At 37.1% G+C, this 26,924-nt stretch overlaps 1 protein-coding gene and 1 pseudogene across 17 annotated transcripts in view; one reads left to right on the forward strand and one right to left on the reverse strand.

Annotated features, from left to right (window-relative positions):
• Positions 1-26,924, reverse strand: part of SPIRE1 (spire type actin nucleation factor 1) — a 362,107-nt gene that overhangs the window by 175,633 nt on the left and 159,550 nt on the right. For all 17 annotated transcript variants that reach the window (XM_077136029.1, XM_077136030.1, XM_077136026.1 and 14 more), the window contains one exon: positions 24,942-25,067. In XM_077136029.1, the coding sequence (XP_076992144.1) occupies positions 24,942-25,067 (126 nt within the window). The remainder of the gene's footprint in view (positions 1-24,941; positions 25,068-26,924) is intronic.
• LOC143662365 (importin subunit alpha-1-like) lies at positions 18,367-20,572 on the forward strand (annotated as a pseudogene).

Below are 26,924 nucleotides of genomic sequence, written 5' to 3' on the forward strand. Positions count from 1 at the left end.
ACGGAGGTTTTTGTGGCTGTCTCTATGGAGGCTTGGCTGCATCTGGATCAACGGCGGGACTACTCAGGCTGCAACTGCCCCAGGTACAGGCAGAATTGGACTGCTTTCAGGGCTGTCTCCTGCCTGTGCCTTCCCCAGAGGAGGGGTGAAACCCAACTCAGGTGGAATCCCTCTCTCAAGGAATTCAGAACCCAGGGCTTGGCAATTTGAAGCCATTAAGAGCAGCCTACAACCTCTCCTCTGTCTCCACCACGCCCCCAGCAGGGTGAGCCTTCCAAACTTAAAGGTGCCACAACATCTTTGCGCCACAAACTGGGCAAGTTAAGAAAAACAGAGCGCAGAGACTTCACAGGAAAGTCTTTTAACCTGTTGGGTCGCACCCTCAGGGAAAACTGATGCAGGTGACTCCTTTCCCCTGATAGGAGGCCAGTTTAGTCTGGGAAAACCTGGCTGGACTCTATATTACCTATGTAGACCCTCCTAAGGATGGGGAGGGAAAAGGCACCTTACAAGCAGGGTAAGAAACAAGAAAACAAGAACTGAAAAATTTTCCTCTATTAAACAAAACCTAAGCTAGAGGTCCAGAAAAATCTGAATTGAAGGTTAAAAAACAGATAGACAACAAACTCATCTAGCAAGAAAACCCTACGTAAGATAAGTGAAAGCGATCTCCAGAATAAACTAATTAAGGTAATTAAATGTCTAGACACCAGCAAAAAATAACAAATCACACCAGGAAAATTGAAGATATGGCCCAGTCAAAGGTACAAACCAATAGTTCAAATGAGATACAGGAGCTGAAACAATTAATTCATAATATACGAACAGACATGGAAAACCTCATCAAAAACCGAATCAATGAATTGAGGGAGGATATGAAGAAGGCAAGAAATGAACAAAAAGAAGAAATGGAAAGTTTGAAAAAACAAATCACAGAACTTATGGGAATGAAAGGTACAGTAGAAGAGATAAAAAAACAATGGAAACCTACTATGGTAGATTTCAAGAGACAGAGGTTAGGATTAGTGAACTGGAGGATGGAACATCTGAAATCCAAAAAGAAACAGAAACTATAGGGAAAAAAATGGAAAAATATGAGCACGGACTCAGGGAATTGAAAGATAATATGAAGTACACAAACATACGTGTTGTGGGTATCCCGGAAAAAGAGAAGGGAAAAAGAGGAGAAAAACTAATGGAAGAAATTATCACTAAATATTTCCCAACTCTTATGAAAGACCTAAAATTACAGATCCAAGAAGTGCAGACGTTCTCCAAACACTTACTAGTCAGAATGTCAGAGGTCAAAGACAAAGAGAGGATCTTGAAAGCAGCAAGAGAAAAGCAATCCATCACATACAAGGGAAATCCAGTAAGACTATGTGTAGATTTCTCAGCAGAAACCATGGAGGCAAGAAGACAGTGGGATGATATATTTAAATTACTAAAAGAGAAAAATTGCCAACCAAGAATTCTATACCCAGCAAAATTGTCCTTCAAAAATGAGGGAGAAATTAAAACATCTTCAGACAAAAAAATCACTGAGAGAATTTGTGACCAAGAGATCAGCTCTGCAAGGAATACTAAAGGAAGCACTAGAGAGAGATACGAAAAGACAGAAGAGAGAGGGGTGGAGAAGAGTGTAGAAAGAAGGAAAATTAGATATGACATATAAAATACAAAAGGCAAAATGGTAGAAGAAAGTACTACCCATACAGTAATAACACTAAATGTTAATGGATTGAACTCCCCAATCAAAACACATAGACTGGCAGAATGGATTAAAAAACAGGATCCTTCTATATGCTGTCTACAGGAAACACGTCTTAGACCCAAAGATAAACATAGGTTGAAAGTGAAACTTTAGAAAAAGATATTTCATGCAAATTACAACCAGAAAAGAGCAAGAGTAGCTATACTAATATCCAACAAATTAGACTTCAAATGTAAAACAGTTAAAAGAGACAAAGAAGGATACTATGTACTAATAAAAGGAACAATTCAACATGAAGACATAACAATCATAAATATTTATGCACCGAACCAGAATGCCCCAAAATATGTGAGGCAAACACTGCAAACACTGAAAATGGAAATAGACTCATCTACCATAGTAGTTGGAGACTTCAATTCCCCACTCTCATCAATGGACAGTACATCTAGACAGAGAATCAATAAAGAAACAGAGAATTTGAACATTACAATAAATCAGCTAGACTTAACAGACATTTATAGGACATTACACCCCACAACAGCAGGATACACATTTTTCTCAAGTGCTCATGGATCATTCTCAAAGATAGACCATATGCTGGGTCACAAAGCAAGTCTCAACAAATTTAAAAAGACTGAAATCATACACAACACTTTCTAAGATCATAAAGAAATGAAGTTGGAAATCAATAATAGGCAGAGTGCCAGAAAATTCACAAATATGTGGAGGCTCAACAACACACTCTTAAACAACCAGTGGGTCAAGGAAGAAATTACAGGAGAAATCAGTAAATATCTCGAGGCAAATGAAAATGAAAACACAACATATCAAAACTTATGGGATGCAGCAAAGGCAGTGCTAAGAGGGAAATTTATTGCCCTAAATGCCTATATCAAAAAAGAAGAAAGGGCAAAAATCGAGGAATTAACTGTCCACTTGGAAGAACTGGAGAAAGAACAGCAAACTAACCCCAAAGCAAGCAAAAGGAAAGAAATAACAAAGATTAGAGCAGAAATAAATGAAATTGAGAACATGAAAACAATTGAGAAAATCAATAAAACCAGAAGTTGGTTCTATGAGAAAATCAATAAGATTGATGGTCCCTTAGCAAGACTGACAAAAAGAAGAAGAGAAAGGATGCAAATAAATAAGATCAGAAATGGAAGAGGAGACATAACCACTGACCCCACAGAAATAAAAGAGGTAATAACAGGATACTATGAACAACATTATGCTAATAAATACAACAATGTAGATGAAATGGACAACTTCCTAGGAAGGCATGAACAACCAACTTTGACTCAAGAAGAAATAGACGACCTCAACAAACCAATCACAAGTAAAGAAATTGAATCAGTCATTCAAAAGCTTCCCCAAAAGAAAAGTCCAGTACCAGACAGCTTCACATGTGAATTCTACCAAACATTCCAGAAAGAATTAGTACCAACCCTGTTCAAACTCTTCAAAAAAATTGAAGTGGAGGGAAATCTACCTAATTCATTCTATGAAGCCAACATCACCCTAATACCAAAACCAGGCAAAGATATTACAAAGAAACAAAACAAAACAAAACAAAAAAACTACAGACCAGTCTCTCTAATGAATATAGATGCAAAAATCCTCAATGAAATTCTAGCAAATTGAATCCAGCAACACATTAAAAGAATTATACATCATGACCAAGTAGGATTCATCCCAGGTATGCAAGGATGGTTCAACATAAGAAAATCAATTAATGTAATACACCATATCAACAAATCAAAGCAGAAAAATCACATGATCATCTCAATTGATGCAGAGAAGGCATCTGACAAAATTCAATATCCTTTCCTGTTGAAAACACTTCAAAGGATAGGAATACAAGGGAACTTCCTTAAAGTGATAAAGGGAATATATGAAAAACCCACAGCTAATATCATCCTCAATGGGGAAAAACTGAAAACTTTCCCCCTAAGATCAGGAACAAGACAAGGATGTCTACTATCACCACTGTTATTCAACATTGTGCTGGAAGTTCTCGCCAGAGCAATTAGACGAGAAAAAGAAATACAAAGCATCAAAGTTGGAAAGGAAGAAGTAAAACTATCACTGTTTGCAGATGATATGATACTATATGTCAAAAACCCAGAAAAATCCACAACAAAACTACCAGAGCTAATAAACGAATACAGCAAAGTGGCAGGTTACAAGATCAACATTCAACAATCTGTAGTGTTTCCATACACTAGTAATGAACAATCTGAAGGGGAAATCAAGAAACAAATTCCATTTACAATTGCAACTAAAAGAATAAAATACTTAGGAATAAATTTAACTAATGCGACAAAAGACCTATACAAAGAAAACTACAAGAAACTGTTAAAAAATCACAGAAGACCTAAATAGATGGAAGGGCATACCGTGTTCATGGATTGGAAGACTAAATATAGTTAAGATGTCAATTTTACCTAAATTGATTTACAGATTCAACATAATACCAATCAAAATCCCAACAACTTACTTTTCAGAAATAGAAAAAACAATAATCAAATTTATCTGGAAGGGCAGGGTGCCCCGAATTGCTAAAAGTATCTTGAGGAAAAAAAAAAACAAAGCTGGAGGTCTCACGCTGCCTGACTTTAAGGCATATTATGAAGCCACAGTGGTCAAAACAGCATGGTACTGGCATAAAGATAGATATATTGACCAATGGAATCGAATAGAGTGCTCAGATATAGACCCTCTCATCTACGGACATTTGATCTTTGATAAGGCAATTGAGCCAACTCACCTGGGACAGAACAGTCTCTTCAATAAATGGTGCCTAGAGAACTGGATATCCATATGCAAAAGAATGAAAGAGGACCCGTATCTCACACCCTATACAAAAGTTAACTCAAAATGGATCAAAGATCTAAACATTACGTCTAAGACCATAAAACAGTTAGAGGAAAATGTAGGGAGATATCTTATGAAACTTACAATTGGAGGCAGTTTTATAGACCTTAAACCTAAAGCAAGAGCACTGAAGAAAGAAACAAAGAAATGGGAGCTCCTCAAAATTAAATACTTTTATGCATGAAAGAACTTCATCAAGAAAGTAAAAAGACAGCCTACACAATAGGAGACAATATTTGGGAATGACATATCAGATAAAGGTCTAGTATCCAGAATTTATAAAGAGATTGTTCAACTCAACAACAAAAAGACAGCAAACCCAATTACAAAATGGAAAAAAGACAGACACCTCTCAGAAGAGGAAATACAAATGGCCAAAAGGCACATGAAGAGATGTTCAACGTCCCTGGCCATTAGAGAAATGCAAATCAAAACCACAATGAGATATCATCTCACACCCACCAGAATGGCCATTATCAACAAAACAGAAAATGACAAGTGCTGGAGAGGATGTGGAGAAAGAGGCACACTTATCCACTGTTGGTGGGAATGTCAAATAGTGCAACCACTGTGGAATGCAGTTTGGTGGTTCCTCAAAAAGCTGAATGTAGAATTGCCATATGACCCAACAATACCACTGCTAGGTATCTATTCAGAGGACTTAAGGGCAAAGACACAAATGGACTCTTGCACACCAATGTTTATAGCAGCATTATTTACAATTGTAAAGAGATGGAAACAGCCAAAATGTCCATCAACAGATGAATGGCTAAACAAACTGTGGTATATACATATGATGGAATATTATGCAGCTGTAAGACAGAATAAACTTATGAAGTATGTAACAACATGGATGGAACTAGAGAACATTATGCTGAGTGAAACTAGCCAAAAACTAAAGGACAAATACTGTATGGTCTCACTGATATGAACTGACATATTCCAAGTGAATAAACTTGGAATATGTCGTTAGTAACAGAGATCATCAGGAGATAGAAATAGGGTAAGATATTGGGTAATTGGAGCTGAAGGGATACAGACTATGCAACAGGACTGGATACAAAAACTCAGAAATGGACAACACAATACCTCCTAAGTGTAATACAATTATGTTAAAACACTGAATGAAGCTGCATGTGAGAATGAGGGAGGAGGGCTGGGGACATAAATGAAATCAGAAAGAAAGATAGATGTCAAAGATTGAGATGGTATAATCTAGGAATGCCTAGAGTGTATAACAATAGTGAAATTAATGTGCAAATTTTAAAAAATGTTTTTGCATGAGGAAGAATAAAGGAATGTCATTATTGCAGGGTGCTGAAAATAGATGATAATATTTTAAAATGTCACCTTCTGTGTGAGACTAAAGTAAAAAATGTTTATTTGTTACAAAATTCATATTTTGACTAGAGCATTTCCTAATATAATTTATGTAGATAGTTTGATTAAACGTCATAAGTACTTGGAATCTCAGGTAAGACATGAGATTTTGTTATTTTGTCCAGAATGATGCCCTGATGAATCCCAGAGTGATCTGATCAGTGAGTGGAAAAGTATTTGCAAGCCCCCTTTGGGGATTGGTGAAAGTGGGGAGAAATTCAACTTTCCCAAGTCGAATTCTTGATATTCTCACAAGCAGTGTGGACAACCAAAGCTACAGGCTGACCCCCAGTCTTGGGGTTTATTCATTTGAAACTTAACCCCACAAAGGATAGGTCAAGTCTACTTAAAATTTAGGCCTAAGAGTCACCCCCAAGAGAACCTCTTTTGTTGCTCAGATGTGGCCTCTCTCTCCAGCCAACATGACGAACAGTCTCACCATCCTCCCCCTCTCTGAGTGGGACATGACTCCCAGGGGTGTGGACCTTCCTGCCAACGTGGGACAGAGATCCTGGAATGAACTGAGACTCAGCATCAAGGGATTGAGAAAAACCCTAGAATGAGCTGAGACTCAGCATCAAGGGATTGAGAAAACCTTCTCGACCAAAAGGGGGAAGAGTGAAATGAGACAAAGTGTCAATGGCTGAGAGATTCCAAACAGAGTCGAGAGGTTATCCTGGAGGTTATTCTTATGCATTAAGTAGATATCACCTTGTTATTCAAGATGTAGTGGAGAGGCTGGAGGGAACTGCCTGAAAATCTAGAGCTGTGTTCCAGTAGTCATGTTTCTTGATGATGATTGAACAATGATATAGCTTTCACAATGTGACTCTGTGAATGTGAAAACCTTGTGTCTGATGCTCCTTTTATCTACCATATGAACAAAACAGTAGAATATATGGAATAAAAATAAATAATAGGGGAAACAAATGTTAAAATAAATTTAGTTTGAAATGCTAGTGGTAAATGAAAGTGAGGGGTAAGGGGTATGGTATGTATAACTTTTTTTCTCTGTCATCGTTTTCTTTTTCTGTTGTCTTTTTATTTCTTTTTCTAAATCGATGCAACTGTTCTAAGTAATGATGAATATGCAACTATGTGATGATATTAAGAATTACTGATTATGTATGTAGAATGGAATGATATCTTATTGTTTTGTTAATTTTTTTATTAATAAAAAAAAATCAGTGATTGCCAAGGGGAGGGGGAAACACATAGGCAATTTTAGGATCCTGAAGCTATTCTATACAATACTGTAATGATGGATACATGCCATTATAACTGAGAAATCAGGATTTAAGGGATGATTTTGATTACTGAATTATTATACAATGATCTTTTTTTTTTTTGCTTTCTGGTACATTAGAGTAGACAAAGGGAAATTCCTGATATCTCTACATTGTAATCCAGTTGCTTTGATATCTAATAATGATTGTATAGCCCTTATCTTCTGCCCCCATGATTGTAAAAAACTTGTGACTAACCTTCATTTGTGCCCAGTTATCCAGTTTTTCAATGTATTGTCTTTTTTTTTTCAAATGTAGAGTCTTACAATCACTAAAGACAGCCTCTAATGTTTATTAATAAAGGGTCTTACGTCAGTCCAGAACTAACCCACCCCAAGTCCAAAGTTATCTTGATCCAAAACTGGATCTAACCGAAATGGGCCTGCCTGACATGTGCAATAGCTTAGACTTTAATCTACAATTTGCCTATACCTCATACTTTTCTGTCATTTTCTTACTTGTGACTAAGCATGTACTCAATCTACACATGCTCAAAAAATTAGATCACATCTAATTACATCATCTGGAGCCTCTGCACTCATTATCCTAAACCATGCCCATCATTTTTGCTAATAAATTTATACGAATTACTGCAGTTTGCAGAGACAGAATTTGGGCCAATAAGCCATCTGTTCTCCTACTACGAGCCTAGTAATAAATTCTTTCTCTCTTTGAAACCCTGGTGTCTCAGCAATTGATTATTGAGTGTATTGGACAAAAAGATACAAGGCATTTTTCCATTAATACCATGATGCCTTTTGTCAAAGCCCACAGAATTGCACAGCACAAAGAGTGAACCCTAAAAAAAAAAGACCATGGAGGTTATTTAATAATAATCAATATTGGTTCATCATTTAAAGCAAATGAACCATGCTAATAATGCAGGATGTTAATAACAGGGGAAATGGTAATAGAGGGGGTAGGGGTATAGAGGAACTCTCTATACTTCCTGCACAATTTTCCTATAAACCCAAAGTGCTTGAAAAAAATGAGGTGCATTTAAAATAAATAAACAAAACAACACTAGAAGTTGTGGTGAAACACTGAAACAAGTTGGACGTTGAGTATTGTTGAAAGAGGAAGGCTAGAGGCAGTAAGACACCAGAAGGAAAGAGAAGATAAAGAAGATAAAGGAAAGAGTCATACAGAGACTGTATGACTTAGTGAATCCGAAAGTGGATGATGATGGTGATTAAATGCACAAATACATCAAAGTTTTTACATGAGGGAGAACAAATGAATAATTGTGGTAGTGAATGCATAACTATGTGATTATACTGGGAACCACTGACTGCTTACTTAGGATGGATTGTATGGAGTGTGAATGAAACCATTTAAAAATAAACAAAAAGGTACATGTGCTGGAGAAAATGTGGAGAGAGAGATGTATCTACTCACTGATGGGAGGTAAGTAGTAGGGTGCAGCTCCTCCGGAGGGCACAGTGGTGGTTCCACAAGAGGCTAAGCATAGTGCCATATGACCCTGCTACCCCATCATTTGGTATATACTTGCAAGAACTGAAAGCAGGGACACAAACAGACATTTACACACTGGCGTTTATGATTTGCAATGGATGGAGGTGGCCTAAGGGTACACCAATTGATGAACAGAAAGGCTAACTGTGGTGTGTAAATACAATGGAATACTAAGTGGCTACAAGAAGGAATGAAGTTGTGAGGTATGCTACTAGGTGAATGACTTGAGGCCAATATTGAGTGAAATTACCCAGAAATTAAAAGACAAATAATATAACGCTACACAAATATGGATGACCTATAATGTGCAAATTCAGAGAACTGAATTCGAGAGGATAGGTTATCAGGGGAAGGTTTATTGTAAAGGTTCCTAGAATGTAAGCTCTCAGTGGCAGTCACACCTATTCCTGAGTTGTAACTGTTATTTCTAAATTCTGAGATGCTGAGCGATTTGTGTATAACCTGGTCATTCCTTAGAACTTCGGTTATCTGTATGACACTTGACACTCAGAGCTAGAGCTCTGTGGCTATGAAATTCACGTTACTCCATACAGCACCTGTTAAAGAAGCTGAAAAAGAGATCAGACTTTGACTAAAGATATGAAAGAAGCTGATATGGGTTGGACTAAGGTAAATCAGACAAACAGGTAAAGGATTTTATTGACTGTGTTTTAAACTTCAAGTTCTGCGCGATACCAAAGGAAGAGATGTTTATTTTGTGCAAAATTTATATTTTCTATAGCACGCTCTAATTTAACTTGTATGGTTAGTTTACACGAACATCATAATTACATGGAACTTTGGATAGGGAGTCAGATCTTGTTGTTTTGTACGGGTCAGTGAGATGCCCCGATACATCTTAGAGTATGTTGGACAAAAAATAAAAAGGTATTTGCAAAGTCCCCTTGAGGGACTATGGGAAAATGTGGAAATATTAAACTTCCTGATGTGGGGAATTCCTGATAGTCTCACAAGCATTAAGAACTACCAATTTAATAGGGTAAGCCCTCAATCTTGTTTGCCCTTAAGAAACTTAATCCTGCAAAGGAGAAGCTAAGCCTACTTATAATTAGGCTTAAAAGTAACACCCAAAGAACCTCTTTTGTTGCTCAGATGTGGCCTCTCTCTGGCTCAGTCAACCCTGCAAATAAACTCACTACCCTCCCCACTATATGGGTCATGATTGCCAGGGGTGTATGTCTCCTTGGCAACTTGGGACATGACTCCAAAGGGTGAGACAGGCACTGGTATTGTGGGACTGAGTATGCCTTTCTGTCTAAAAGGGGGAAGAGAAATGAAACAAAACAAAGTTTCAGTGGCTGAGAAATTTCAAATAGAGTAAAGAAGACTTTATGGAGGTTATTCTTATGCATTATATAAATATCTCTTTTTAGTTTTTAGTGTATTAAAATAACTAGAAGGAAAGACATGAAAGTGTTGAACTGTAATCCAGTAGCCTTGATTCTTTAAGATGATTATATAACAATACAGCTTTTATGAGGTGACCGTGTGATTGTGAAAACCTTGAGACAGACTTCCTTTATCCAGTGTATGGGCAGAAGAGTAAGAAAATAAAGATGAAAAGTAAATAAATAATAGGGGGGATGAGAGGTATGGGATGTTCTGAGTGTTCTTTTTTATTTCTATTTTTATTCTGGAGCAATGAAAATGGTCAAATAATTGTGGTGATGAATGCACAACTATATGATGATACTGTGAGCCATTGACCATATACTTTGGACAGATTATTTGCTGTGTGAATATATCTCAATAAAATTGTATTAAAAATAAAAAAAGAAATGCAATTGGTAAGAAACTCATGGATTTAATGAAGATACCAGACTGCAGGTGGGCTGGTTTCCAGAAGGCAATAGGAAAACAAGACAGCTTGGTAGGTACCCTCTGGGGTCAGAACAAATTAAAGTGACCTTAGAAACCACTGAGAAGGAGCCACAATTTGACTACGGGAGTTTGTAGAAGAATCTATTCCCCTGGGCACTGCAAGAACTGAGCAAGCTGCCAGCAACAAGTGGAGGTTAGTAGCTGAGGCAGTGAGGGAAAGAGTGGCCCTATCAGGGTGGCTGTGGGGAAAATCCAAACCTGAGTTAGTCTTAATTCTATGAAGGGTGGATAACCTTACTAAAACAAGACAGCCAGTCACTAAACAAATAAATAAGCAAATACTAATAATAATTCCAGAGTTGTTAGGGGCTAGGCAGCACCCAGAGAGCTACAATAGATCATCTAAAATGTTCAGATCTCTACTAAAAATTATGAGGCATGCAAAACAACAACAACAAAACACCAGGCAGGTGTTCTGACCCACGTAACAGAAAATGAGACTGACCATATCCATGTTAGATTTAACAGAAGATGATGTCAGAGTAGTCATATGTTCACAGAACTAAAGGAAAGCTCAAGTAAAGAAGTAACAAAGGTATAATATTGCTTGAAACACTATTAAAACTCTTTTTGAGAATGTGTCTGCATTTGGCAAAGCAAAGTTTATCAAGAGTAAATAAATATATATATATTTTTTAAAGCTCACTGGGATACACTATAAGATCACTGATTTAATAATGTTCTTAGTAATGGTTTTAGCTTAGTAATGGTTTCTAAAAATACCTATGTCAGAAGGACTTTAAGTTCCCATGTAATTTATTAACCCCAGAGGACTGTATTTATACCATATAATGCTTCTTTCTCTGGGGAAGGTAATTACAATCTTAAGTTGGGGAAGGCAAGGCAATTACAACCTTAAAAATAACCTTCCTACTATTAATAAACCTTAATTGGGAAAGTGCTTGTGGATGTTTACTCAAAAGCTTTTAATCTGATCCTATTTCCCCTGTTCCATTCAAGAGGAAGAGTTAGACTATAATATATTTACAATTATTCTTCAAATAACATATAGTACATTGTTTTCCATCCTACTGAAGACATTTTGGGTCCAATTTTTAAAACTCCTTACAAACACAGGCATAGATTTAAAGGCAGGGCAACATGGCAGTATAAGGAAGTGTAGAATTTTATTAGTCCTCTAAGGCAGCTAGTAAATAGCCAGGAATTATCTGCAACAACTCTTTGGGAAAACTTTCATGACTAGACATATATCATACACCAGCCTGGAATGGCTCACAATGCAGAACTATAAGTAAAGTCTCCAAAACTTGTGGAAATTGGCGTCCCATCCCCATCTGGCATGGCAGGCTATTTTGGAGACACTTCCCCAGTAGAAAAGGAAGCAATCTTTACTAGGAGCAAGGCAACGAGAGCTCAAGCAGGTTCAAACTGTGGATTTAATTAAGAAATCAGGACTGCTGAATACAAGCTCCAAGAAAAGATAAACCCAGAGCAATCAGAAAAGGAGTCCTGAAGTCTCTCCCAGGAGAGAGGAGGTGAAGCTGCCAAAAAAAAGAGACAGAGAGAGAGAGAGAGAGAAAGAGACCTTTAGTGTTCCCTGAGCTCAGAGTACTGAAAAGGGCTGTGCCTCATGAAAAGGGAGACATAGAGCTGGGTACTAACTCTAGCTCTTGATGTGCAAACCCAGAGGCAGGGGACTGGCTTTGAAAAGGATATCCTTTTTTTTTTTTTTTTTTTTAACTTTTTTAACAGCCGATTAAATAAAAGGTATCACCAAAGGGACAGATGTTTAGTGGTACAAAATTTTTATTTTGGGTAGTACATTACCTAATTTAACTTTATGGTCAGTTTAGTTGAATACTATTAAGTACATGGACTCTTGTATAGGGTGAGAGATCTTTTTGGTTTGTCAAGGTTAATGTGATGCCTCGATATATCCCACAATTATTTAGGCAATGAATAGAAGTATTTGCAAAGTCCCCTTGGGGGACAGGGAAAAGGGAGGAATATTCAACTTACTCATTTGAAGAATTTCCAATATTCTCCCAAGGAGTGGAGACAACGAAATCAATAGGCTGAGGCCTCAATCTTGGGTTTGCCCCTAAGAAACTTAATCCTGCAAAGGATAGGCTAAACCTACTTAAAATTAGGTCTCAGAGTCACCCCCAGAGAACCTTTTTTGTTGCTCAGATGCGGATTCTCTAAGCCAATTTGGCAGGTGAACTCACTGCCCTTCCCCGTATGTGGTACATGACTACCAGGGGGGTAAATCTTCCTGGCAACATGGGAGAGAACTCCTGGGATAAGCCAGAACCCAGCATCTAGGGATTGAGAAAGCCTTCTTGACCAAAAGGTGGAAGAGAGAATGAGACAAAATAGATTCAGTGGCTGAGAGATTTCAAACAGGGTTGAGAGGTTATCCTGGAGGTTACTGTTATACATTATATAGATATTCTTTTTAGTTTATGGTGTACCGGAGTGACGGGGTGTAAGTGCCTGAAACTGTTAAGCTATGTTCCAGTAGCCCTGATTCTTGAAAATGATTGTATAATGACATAGCTTTTACAATGTGACTGTGTGATTGTGAAAACCTTTTATCTGATGCTCCTCTTATCTAGGATATGGACAGATGAGCAAAAAATATGTATAAAAATAAATAAATAATGGGAGAGAAGGGATCAAATAAATTGGGTATAATGAAATACTAGTGGTCAATGACAGGGAAAGATAAGGGGTATGGGATGTATGAACCGTCTCTTTTTTCTTTATATTTCTTTTTCTGCAGTGATGGAAATGTTCTGAAATGATCATGGTGATGAATACACAACTATGTGATGATATTGTGAGCCAATGATTGCACACCATGTATAGAATGTATGTTAAAGCTTACAATAAAAGTATTTTTTAAAAACTTGAAGATGAGAAAAAGCTACCTAACTCATTTTATCAAGCCAACTACATCCTAATAACAAAGCCGGACAAAGATACTACAAGAAAAGAAAATTACAGATCAATATCTTTAATTAATATAAATATAAAACTCCTCAACAAAATATTGCAAATCAAATCCTGAAGCATATTAAAGAGAACTGTACACCATGACCAAGTGGGTTTTATTCCAGGTATGAAAGTCTGCTTCAATGCAAGAAAATGAACATAATAAATCACATCAATAAATCGAAACAGAAAAACCACATGATCATCTTGAATGATGCAGAAAAGGCATGTGACAAGATTCAATATCCTTTTTTAATGAAAAATCTTCAAAGGACAGGAACAGAAGAGAACTTCTTCAACATGATAAAGGGAATATATGAAGAATCCACAGCTTGATATCATAACTCAATAAGGAAAGACTGAAAGCTTCCCCAGTAAGACTGGAATAAAGACAAGGATGCCCAATGGCACCACTGTTGTCAACATTGTGCCAGCGAAGTGGTAGGATGCATGATCAACACGCAAAAATCTGTAGTGCTTCCATACAACAGTATGAGCAATCTGAGGAGGAAATCAAGATAAAAAGTCCATCTATAACAGAAATCAAAAGAATCAAATTTTTAGGAACAAATTTAACCAAGGACATAAATGACTGTTCTAATTTGCTAGAAATGTAATATATCAGAAACAGAATGGCTTTTAAAAATGGGAATTTAATAAGTTGCTAGTTTACTGTTCTAAGGCCATGAAAATGTCCCAATTAGTGCAAGGATACAGAAATGTCCAATCTAAGACATTCAGGGAGAGATACCTTAGTTCAAGAAGGCTGATGACGTTCAGGTACTTCTCTCATCTGGAAGGGCACATGGTGAAGTCTGCTATCTTCCTCTTCTGGCTTCTGGTTTCATGAAGCTCGCGAGGAAGCATTTTCCTTCTTCATCTCCAAACGTCGTTGGTTGGTAGACTCTCTGCTTCATGGTTCTGTGGTATTCTCTGCTCTCTCAGAATCTCCAGCTTTGTCCAAGATATTTCCTCTTTTATAGGATTCCAGTAAACTAATCAAGACCCACCCGAATGGATGGAGTCACATCTCCATCTAGTCAAGTTTAATACTGACAATTGAGTCACACCTCCATCGAGGTAACCTTATCAAGTTTCCAACCTTCGGTACTGAATAGGGATCAGAAGAAACCGTTGCTGCCACAAGACTGATTAGGATCAAAACATGGCTTTTCTGGGGTACATAAATCCTTTCAAATAGGCATAAAGACTTATACATAGAAAGCTTTTTAAAAATTACTAAAAGAAATCAAGTAAGACCTAAATAAATGGAAGGACATACCATGTTTATGGATTGGAAGATTAAATTTAGCTAAGATGTCTATTCTACCTAAATTGATTTATAGATTCAATGCAATACTAATTAAACTCTCAAACAGCTTACTTTGCAGAAAGATAAAATCTAATAACCAAATTTATTCAGAAGGGCAGAGTGCCCCAAACAGCTAAAAATACCTTGTGAAAGAAACGTAGAGAGGGAGGTCTCACACTATCTGATTTACATCATATTACAAAGTTACAGCGGTCAAAAGAGCATGGTAATTATTATTACTTTTTTAACCTTTGAAGTAGTTCATGCAAGAACTTATTTGTATTGTTAATCAGTAGGATACATGGGTCTATATAACCCCTTTCAATCATGCTCACCTTCCTGCCTTCACTTCTTTCTATTCCCTTACATTTCAGTTCAACTTCATTAGCTGACCGTTCACCCATTTCTAGCTTCTGTGTATCTCTAGGTCCCCTATATTCTGTACTATAAGCCTCTGACTTTACCTTTACCATGGTCATGAAAAATGGAAGCATGTGGTATCTACCCTTTTTTGTCTGGTTTATTTCACTCAGAATTATGTCCTCAATTCTCATCCATCTTGTCATGTGTTTCAGGATGTCATTTCGTCTTACTGCTGTAGAATTCGGGACGTCACTCCGTCTTACTGCTGTAGAATTCGGGACGTCATTTCGTCTTACTGCTGTAGAATTCGGGAGGTCATCCGGTCTTACTGCTGTAGAATTCGGGACGTAATTCCGTCTTTACTGCTGTAGAATTCGGGACGTCATTTCGTCTTACTGTTGTAGAATTCAGGATGTTATTTTGTCTTAATGTTGCAGAATATTCTATTGTATGTATATACCACACTTTGTTAATCTCATCTGTTGCTGGGCACTTGGACTGTTTCCATCTTTTGGTGATTGTGAATAATATTGCTATGAACATTGGTATGCAAATGTCTGTTTGCTGTCACTGCTTTCAGCTCTTCTGGGTATATACCGAGTAATGTTGCCAGGTCATAGAGCAACTTAATATTTAGTTTTCTGAGGAACTGCCAGACTCTCTTCCACAGTGGCTATAGCATTATACATTTCCACCAGCAGTGCGTAAGTGTCCCAATTTCTCCACATCCTCTCCACATTTGTAGTTTCCTGTTTAATAGCAGCCATTCTTATAGGTGTGAGGTGGTATCTCATTGTAGTCTTGATCTGCATTTCCCTTATAGCTAATGAAAATGAGCATCTCTTCATGTGCTTTTTATCCATCTGTATTTATTTGCTCTTCAGGAAAATGCCTATTCATATCTTTAGCACATTTTATTATTGGCTTGTTGGATCTTTTGTTGTTGAGTTGTATGATTTCCTCATGTATAAAGCATATCAAACCTTTATCTGATATGGATTTCCAAGTATTTTCTCCCATTGAATTGGTTGCGTCTTCACCTTTTTGACAAAGTCTTTTGAGGAACAAAAGCACTTGATTTTGAGGACTTCCATTTATCTACTTTTTTCCTTTCACTGTTTGTACTTTGGGTGTAAAGTTTAGGAAGCTACCTCCTATTACAAGGTCTTGAAGTTGTTTCCCTACATTTTCTTCTAGGATTTTCAAAGCTTTCTCTTTTGTCCCAAAACCATGTCCACCAATGAGAATGGTTCTTATATTTAGGTGTTTGACCCACTTTGAGTTAATTTTTGTATAGGGTGTAAGGTAAAGGTCCTCTTTCTTTCTTTCTTTATTATTATTATTATTATTATTATTATTTTTGCATGAACAGGCACCAGGAATTGAACCCAGGTCTCCAGCATGGCAGGCGAGAACACTGTCTGCTGAGCCACCATGGCCCACCTTCTTTCATTCTTTTGGCTACTGAGATACAATTCTCCCATGCCCATTTATTCAAAAGACTATTTTGTCTCAATTCAGAGGATTTGGGAATCTTGTATAAAATCAGTTGACCATAGATTTGGTGGTCTATTTCTACACTCTTGATTTGATTCCATTGGTCAATGCTTCTATCTTTTGCACAGATACCATGCCGTTTTGACTACTGTGGCTTTATAAAAGGTTTAAAGTCAGGGAGTGTTAATCCTTCAACTTTATTCTTTTTTTTTTTAGGATGCTTTTAGCTCTCTGTGGTCTCTCTGCCTTCCAGATGAATTTGGTAACTAGCTTTTCCAAGTCTTCAAAATAGGCTGTTGGAATTTTTATTAGTACTGTGTTGAACCTATAGATCAATTTGGGTAGAACTGACATCTTAAGTATATTTAACCTTCCTATCCATGAGCAGGGAAGGTCTTTCTACCTATTTAGATCTTCTTTGATTTCTTTAAGCAATGTTACATAGTTTTCTGTACAAGTTCTTTATGCCGCTAGTTGTTCTAGTTTGCTAGCCGCCAGAATGCAATATACCAGAAACAGAATGGCTTTTTAAAAGGGGAATTTAATGAGTTGCTAGTTTACAGTCATAAGGCTGAGAAAATGTCCCAATTAAAACAAGTCTATAGAAATGTCCAATCAAAGGTATCCAGGGAAAGATACCTTGGTTCAAGAAGGCTGATGAAGTTCAGGGTCTCTCTCTCATCCAAGAAGGCACATGGCAAACACAGTCATGGTTTCTCTCTCATCTGGAAAGACTTATGGCGAGCACAGCGTCATTTGCTAGCTTTCTCTCCTGGCTTCCTGTTTCATGAAGCTCCCTGGGAGGCGTTTTCCTTCTTTATCTCCAAAGTGCTGGCTGATAGACTCTCTGCTTCATGGTGCTGCAGCATTCTCTGCTCTCTCTGAATTACTTTTATTCTCCAAAATGTTTCCTCTTTTATAGGACTCCAGAAACTTACCAAGACCTACCCAAATGGGTGGAGACATGTCGTCACCAAATCCAGCTTAACAACCACTCTTCATTAAATCACACCTCCAAGGAGATGATTCAAACATACAGTATTGAATAGGGATTATTCTGCCATTACAAAATGGGATTTTGATTAAAACATGGCTTTTCTAGGGTCCATACATCCTTTCAAACCAGCACACTAGTTAAGTTTATTCCTAAGTACTTTGTTCTTTTGGTTGCTATTTTGAATATAATTTATTTTCTTAATTGACTCTTTGATTAGCTCATTTCCTGTTTATAGAAGCATTACCATTTTTGTACATTAATTTTATATACAGTCACCTGACAGCATGGTATTGGCATAAAGATAGTATACTGCCCAACGGAATCAAATCAAATATTCAGAAAGAGACCCTTTCATCTATGGACAACGGATCTTTGGACAGAGCAGCCTCTTCAACAAATGATGCTTGGAGAGCTGGATATTCATATCCAAAAGAATGAAAGAGGACCCCTTTACAAAAATTAACTAAAAATGGATCAGAGACTGTCTTCAGGTCAAGTTGTGATAGACATTTTGAGTGCAGTAGACCTGCAGCCTGTGAGCCCCATATCATCTCTTGTGGAAACCCAAGCCCACTCCTGAGCTTTCTCCCTTTGTCTCAAAACCATGTCCACCAATGAGAATGCTAATTCACCAGCTACCTGCCTTAAGAGATTCAAGAACAAGGGGAAAGACAGTACAGAAATCAGGCAGTGGCATATAGAAGTCAATGTGGAGCTGAGGAAAGCTAAGAAGGATGACCAGATACTGAAAAGGAGAAATGTCAGCTCTTTTCTACTTCTCTACTGCAGGAAAAGTATAATAACCAGGGTACTGTAAATTGGTCTGATGATGACATCGTCAAAGGCATAAATAGCAACAATTTGGAAAGCCAGTTCCAATCTACTCACACTGCTAGGAAACTGCTTTCTAGGAAAAAACAGCCCACCATAGACAACATAATCTGGGATGGTTCTCTAGAGAAACAGAATCAACAGGAAACACTCACAAATATAAAATTTATAAAAGTGTCTCACATGACTGCAGGAATGCAGAGTCCAAAATCCATAGGGCAGGCTGTGAAGCCGATGATTCTGATGGAGGGTCTGGATGAACTCCACAGGAGAGGCTCATCAGCCAAGACAGAAGAGCCTGTCTCTTCTGAATCCTCCTCAAAAGGTTTCCAGTGATCAGATTAAGCATTACTCATTGCAGAAGACACTCCCCTTGGGTTGATTACAAATGGAATCAGCTGTGGATGTAGCTGACATGATCATGATTTAATTCTATGAAATATCCTCATTGCAACAGACAGGCCAGCACTTACCCAACCCAAGAAACAGGTACCACCACTTGGCCAAGTTGATACATTAACCTAACCATGACAGTTTGATTCCAAAATTTGTGTTCTTGGGCAGAACTGGTTGTATTCCCATTCAGTCTGAATATGCTTGGGTACTCATTAACATTGCTTCTGGGACATCAGAACAGACCAAGGATGTTCTGTAGATGGAGGTATTATCCCAATATCCATTTGTCTGTTGGCATCTCCCCACATGTACATCACTGAACAAGTTGTATGGACTGAAGGAAACATTGCAGATGATGGCTCACATTTCCGAGACTTGGCTATCAAATATGGTGTAGCTGATCCTCTGTTGGCTCTACTTGCAGTTCCTGATATGTCATCTTTAGCATGTGGTTATTTACATAATCTTACCTGTACACTTCCCAATCTTTGTCAAAACAAGAACCCTGTACCCTCATTAGATGCTATTGAGCAAATTCTTCCTACTTCAGTGCATTTCCTGCATCATGATGATCCAGAAGTCTTAGCAGATATCTGCTGAGCCATTTTCTATCTTGCTGATGGTCCGAATGAATGGACAGAAATGGCTGTGAAAATTGGAGCTGTGCCTTGGCTTGTGAAGCTTCTAGAGGCTACCAAATTGCCAATTGTGACTCCTGCACTAAGAACCATAGGAAATATTGTCCCTGGTACAGATGAACAGACTCAGGTTGCAACAGATGCTGGAGCACTTGCTGCCTTTCCCAACCTGCTAACTAATCCCAAAACTAATATTCAGAAGGAAACTACATGGACAGCTTCGAACATCACAGTTGGCAGTTAGGACCAGAATCAGCAAATAGTGAATCATAGGTTAGTCCCATTACAAATTAACATTCGTTCCAAGGCAGATTTTAAAACACAAAAGGAAGCTGTATGTGCTGTGACCAACTACAGAAGTGGTGGAACAGTTGAACAGATTGTATACCTTGTCCATTGTGACATAACAGAATCTTTGTTGAACTTTTTAACTGTGAAAGATACCAAAATTATTCTGTTTTTTTCTGGATGCCATTTCAAATATCTTCCAGGGTGCTGTGAAATTAGGTGAAACTGAGAAACTTAGCATCATGATTGAAGAATGTGGCAGCTTGGAGAAAACTGAAGCTCTATAAAACCATGAAAATGAGTCTGTGTACAAGGTTTAATTAAGCTTGATTAATTAAAGTATTTCTCAGGAGAGGAAGAAGATCAGAATGTTGTACCAGAAACTACCTCTGAAGGCTATACCTTCCAAGTTCAAGACGGCATTCCTGGGACTTTTAACTTTTTGATTGTACAGCTGAGGTCTAAAGTTGTTTGCGTACTACGTTTGGTATAAATTTGTCTTGTTGTTTCTCTACTAAGAACTGCTTTTAAATGTGATTTGTTATGTAGCACTTTTTACAACAAAACCATACTTGAACAGTTCCAAACTGTACATACTGTATGAAGCCTCTCCTCTCAATGTGTTTCTTATTTCTATGTGGAATTTCATATCTTGCAGTGTCTTTTAAATAAAGATAAATCCCATAGGAGGTGGTTTCCTAGACCTTTTACCCAAAGCACAAGCAATGAAAGAAGAAATAGATAAACAGGATCTCCTCAAAACTGAATACTTTTGCACATCAAAGGATTTTGTCAGAAAAGTAAAAAGGCAGCCTATACAATGGAAGACATATTTGGAAAACAGTTCTCAGATAAGGGTTTAATATCTAGAATATATAGATCCTATAACACAACAAAAAGACAAACAACCCTATTAAAAAAATCAACAAAAGAAATAGACAATTTTCCAAAGAGGAAATACAAAGGACTCAAAAACATATGAAAAGATGCTCAATTTCACTAGCTATTATTAGGGAAATGCAAATCAAAACCACAATGAGATATCATCTCATGCTCATTAGAATGGCCATTAACAACAATAACAACAAAACAAAAAACAGCAAGTGTTGGAGAGGATATGGAGAAAGAGGCACATTTATTCCCTCTTGGTGAGAGCATAGAATGGTACGATTTGACAGTTCCTTAGGCAGCTAAATATAGAATTGCCATATGATCCAGCAATCCCATTACTAGGTATATATTCAGAGGAACTGAAGGAAAGGACATAGACATTTGCACACTGAAGTTTATAGGAGCACTATTCATGACTGCCAAGATATGGAAATAGTCCAACTGTCCATCAACGGAAGAATGGCTAAACAAGCTGTGGTAAAGACATATGATGGAATATCACACATCTGTAAGACAGAATAAAATGATGAAGCATGTAACAATGTGGATGAATTTTGATGACATTATGTTGAGTGAAATTAGCCAGAAACACAAGGACAAATACTGTAGTCTCACTAATATGAACTAACTATAAATAGCAAACTCTGAGAGTTAAAGTTAAGAACATAGGTTATCAGGAGATAGAAAGAGGAAGATGCTGAAGGAGTCCAGACTATTCAACAGGATTGATTATAAAGATCCAGAAATGGATAGCACAACACTATCTGATGTTGGCACAATATTGTAAGTATAATGAACAAAGCTGAGTATGAATAAGGTTGAAAGAGGAAGGCCAGGGGCAATTATGACACCAGAAGGAAAGCAGAGGATAAAAACTGGGACTGTATAACTTAGCGAAACCTAGAGTGGACAATGATGGTGAGTAAATGTACAAATATAACTAAAGTCGAGGAGAACAAATGAATGTCAACCTTGTATGGCGTTGAAAATGAAATGGTACATGGAAAAAAAATACATTGGAATAGTCTTCCATTAACTGTACCAAAGACAATACACAAAAGCTAAATGTCAATAAAAGGGGAGTATAAGGAAGGTTTATGGGATTCTTTGTGTTGCTGTTGTTTCTTCTTTTTATTTTTTATTCTTTATTGCTTTTATTATATTCTGTTTCTTTTTTTATTATTTTTAATTTTTCCCTCTTCTTTCTTTACAGAAGAAATGGTGAAGGCATGGCTATGTATTATACTGGGAGCCACTGATTGTACACTTAGGATGGACTTTATGGTGTGTGAATAAAACTGTTTAAAAAATAAAGTGTTAGAAATGTGGAGAAACAGACACAGCTATTCACTGTTCTTATGGAAGTAGTAGGGTGCAGCCCCTGTGGAGGGCAGTGTGAGGCCTTTACGGGAGGCTAAGTATATGGCTGCCATATGATCCTGCAACCCCATTAATTGGTAAATATATTGGTGTATTTCCAAGAACTGAAAGCAGGGACTCAAATAGACTTTTGTACACAGGTGTTTATGGCAGCACTATTCACAGTTTGCAATGGATGGAGCTGGCCCAAGGGTACACTGACAGATGAACAGAAGGATGAACGAACTACAGTACAAACATATAACAGAATATTGAGTAGCTGCAAGAAGGAAGGAAGTTGTGAGGCATGCAACTTAGGTGAATGAACTCTGAGGACAGAAGCCAGAAACAAAAGGACAAATATTAATAACTTCTCACTAATAAAGACTAACTATAATGTCCAAACTCTGAGGACTGAATTCAAAAGCACAAACTGTTAGTGGAAAGCTTATTGTAAAGGTTCCTAGATTGTAAGCTCTTACAACAGTCAAATCTATTCCTGGGTTGTAACTGTTATTTCTAAATTCTAAGAGGCTGAGCTCTTTGTGTATAACCTGGCAGTGCCTTGGAACTTTGGACATCTGTATGACACCTGAGACTCAGAGTCACAATTCTTCAGCTCTGAAAGTCAGCATTACTCCGTACAACAACAGTTAAAGAAGTTGAAAAAGAAATCAGACTTCAATTAAAGATATGAATGAAACAGACTTGGTTAGGACTAAGGTAAATGAGAAGCGGGGTAATGGATGATACTGACTATATTTTAAAACTTCACCTTCTGTGTGAGATCAAAGGAAGAAATGTTCATTTGGTGCAAAATTTGTATTTTCTGTAGCACACTAAGTTAACCTATCTGGTCAGTTTATTTAAACAAAACAATTACATGATACCTAGAATAGGGAATGAGATCTTGTATTCTGTACAAGTTAATGTAATATCCTGATATTTCCCAGGGTAATCTGGGCAGAAAAAGAAGTATTTGCAAAATGCCCCTAAGGAACAGGGGAAAAATGTGGACCTATTAAACTTCCCTGCCTGGGGAATTCATGATATTGTTCCAAGCATTAGGGACTCTCAATTTAATAAGTCAAGCCATTGATCTAGGGGTCTGCCCTTAGTAAACTTTTTCTTTCAAAAAGCCTACTTACGATTATACCCAAGAGTCACTTCCAGAAAACTTCTTTTGTTGCTTAAATGTAACCTCTCTCAGGCAACTCTGCAAATAAACTCACTGCCCTTCCTACTACATGGGCCGTGACTGCCAGGGATGTAAATCTCCCTGGAAACATGGGACACGATTTCAAGGGATGAGCCTGGCACTGGATGAGCCTCTCACTCAATGGTGAGATTGAGAAAGCCTTCTTGACCAAAAGGGGGAAAAGAAAAGAAACAAAACAAAGTTTCAGTGGCTGAGAGATTTCAAACAGTCAAGAAGTCATTCCAGAGGTTATTCTTATGCATTATGTAGATATTCTTTTTCAGTTTCTAGTGTATTAGAACAGCCAGAAGGAAATATCTGAAACTGTTAAACTATAATCCAGTAGATGAAATTCTTGATGATGACTGTGTAACTATATGGCTTTTAATGTGTGAATGAGTGATTGTGCAAACCTTGTGATTGAAACCTCCTGCATCCAGTGTATGGGCAGAAGAGTAAGAAAATAAAGACTAAATAAACAATAGTGAGGGATAAAGAGTATGGGATGTTGTGGGTACTTTTTATTTTTACTTTTTGTTCTTGGAGTAATAAAAATGTTCTAAAATTGATTGTGGTGATGAATACACAACTATATGATGATACTGTGAGCTGATGATTGTATACTTTGGATGGATTATTTGGTGTGTGAATATATCTCAATAACACTGCATTTAAAAATAGGCATAGCGTTTCATTGGTCTATCATAACAAGACAGCCTATAAATAGCCCTGGTGAGACCAGAAGAATGATTGACGCTTTTATTAATACATATTAAATGGACTTCAGGGAAATCTGGACAAGACGTCTGGCACCTCCTTATTGCCAAGGCTATGTAGTATTATTTGGGAGCTAGGTGAGTGTTTGCTTTTTCCTCTTAAATGTCCTAGACACATCTCTTCCAAAACTGTGTGCCATATAGTAAGTTTTAAACCACTGTTTCAGCAAACTATGTGCTTCAATCATAAAAGAAATGCTAGTCATTATCAATCATTGCGCCAGATACTGGGCTAAGTATTTCATATAGACTCTCATTTAATCTTCACAACCATTTGATACACATTGACCATAAAATAAAATATGGTGATTCACATTTTAAAATGAAATAGAACAATTCTTTTGACTGTACACATAAAATAGCAAACTCAGAAATATTAGATATAATAGCTAACATAAGATTTTTGAATTATCAGATTAATTCCAATCTCCTTCATTAAATATTTAATTAAATCCACTACAAAGCATTTAAGTCATCACACGGGACTGTAACCTCCTTTCTGAGTCCTCATCCCCTTCTGAAAGAACACTAACATTTCAAAATGGCAGAAAACAGGGTAAAAATCAAGTTACATGGAAAATGACTAACCTAATTTAGTTGTATCTATTTTCCATTTGTGATGGAGCTTTATGAAAATCTTTGATAAAATAGATTCACAGTCTTGATATTTTGAATAGAGTTAATTCTGCCTCAGTTACTTCTTTCCTAAGCGATTTTCAGCACTTAAAATAATATAACAGACAATCGAAAGTAAAGGTTTATCTCTCACAATGATAACACATATTAAAGCAGTACTACTTACCTCTTTTGCACTCTTAATTTTAGTTAGAAATGTATGCAGCTCCATTGTTTCTGCAAATAGTGCCCGACATACTGCCTGATAATGATTTGGTGCCTCTGATTCAGTGGGGAGATGAGCAGCACATAACTGCAGAAGAAGAAAAAACAATCACAGTGCTTGTTTATTATTTTGTTTTGCTTTTGTACATTAAAAACAGACACACCCATAATATCCACATTTTCTCATTAGAGAGAATGGAAGTTCCTATCATCCAATGCTTAATGCATCAGAAGAGCAATGTAAAGTCTACACACGTAATGGATGGGAAGTGGTCCACTCAACAGGAAAATGGAGCTAACTGGAACTAGTTAACTGCTATTTGAAAAGGAAAGAACAAACATCAAAGTTGCAAATGGGTATAGGAAAAAAGCTACCATTTATTGAGTATCTATCCTAATTCTGGATTTTTAAAAATTCAATTGCAGTTATGTATAATATAAAATTTGCCATTTTAACCATCTTTAAGTGAAAAATTCAGTGGCATTAATTACATTCACAATGTTGTACTACTATCACCATCATCCATTACCAAATAGATGGTTTTTCATAACCTAAATAGAAACTCTATAAGCATTAAGCAATAACTGCTCATTCCCCTCCCCTCAGCCCCTGGTAAGCCCTAACCTACTTTTTCTTGTCTCTATGGATTTGCTTAATCTAGATATTTCATATAAGTGGACTTAAAACCCAGGTATTTTAATAATTTTATTACGCAGTCTATTTGACATGGCACATATACACTGTATATACTAATATCAGTTATTCCTGAAGGTATTATAAATACATTGAATTATCCCCATTTCATAGCAAAGGAAACCAAAGTTAAGAGGAGTCAAGTGACTTGTCCATAGTCATACAATTAACCCGAGGGAAAAGGAGAATTCAAACACTGTCGTATCAGATCCTGAAGCTCAGCATCATCCCCATACATGTCGAATTTTTGTAGTATAGTAAAAAGAAGGTCAGGAAAACATGTGGACTGGAGGAGGGCTGCAGTGCGGAAGAAGGGCTGAGGGCAGCATGAATCCACTGGTGATGCTTACAGTCCTAATGTCCTTTACCATAGCTAGCCCATAATTCCCACAAAACCAGCTGTCAGAAAAAAGATGAAATTTAACCTCACACACAACAATTTAATAAAAAGTATAGCACCATTCACTAGATTGGAAAGACATTCCATCAAGAGTCTAGCACATGAGAATAATTTTATCTTTCTATAAAATGGTAATGCTGTATCCATACAAAATAAAATGCTTCATTTGCATTAGAAGGCTGTGCGTGCTCCCTTAATTCTTTACTATATTCAGTAAATTTAACGTCAATATGATTGCTGAAAACTTACATTTTATTATATTCTAATTTCTACCTATTGAAGATTAATAGATATCTTTATAACTTTAATATCTTTCATAATGTAGCTTTCTGCTATTTTCATTTTTAATAATTATCTTATGCATTTTAATAATTAGATTACTGTCCTTTATAAAACACATTTTCAAGAAAATGTTTTTATTCTGAGTAGGAAACCTTCTCCACAATCCCAATTGTGGAGAATTGAGTCATCAGAAATCAAGGGAAAACTAAAGATCTCACAACCTTATTTATTAATCACAAAGCTATCAGTACACAACACAGAGAGTATTTTTCTTTTTTTGCCCAATTTTACTTTCATCCTGAAAACAGTTTCCAATATAAAAACTGTCATAGACTTCTAGGTCAAGATGGTGGCTTAACAACGTGCGCGTTTTAGTTCATCCTCCAGAACAACTACTAAATAACCAGAAACAGTACAGAACAGTTTCTGGGGCCAGGTCAGTGACCAGACACACAGTGTACCCCAGTCTGGACCAGTTGGACCGGCTGCGAGCACCCCCCAAACCGTGAGTTCCCAAAGCTGCGGTGGCCAGCGCCCCGCCCCACAGGTCGCTTCCCAGAGGGGAAAGG

Source organism: Tamandua tetradactyla, chromosome 18 (genome assembly GCF_023851605.1).
Source record: "Tamandua tetradactyla isolate mTamTet1 chromosome 18, mTamTet1.pri, whole genome shotgun sequence".
NCBI lineage: Eukaryota > Metazoa > Chordata > Mammalia > Pilosa > Myrmecophagidae > Tamandua > Tamandua tetradactyla.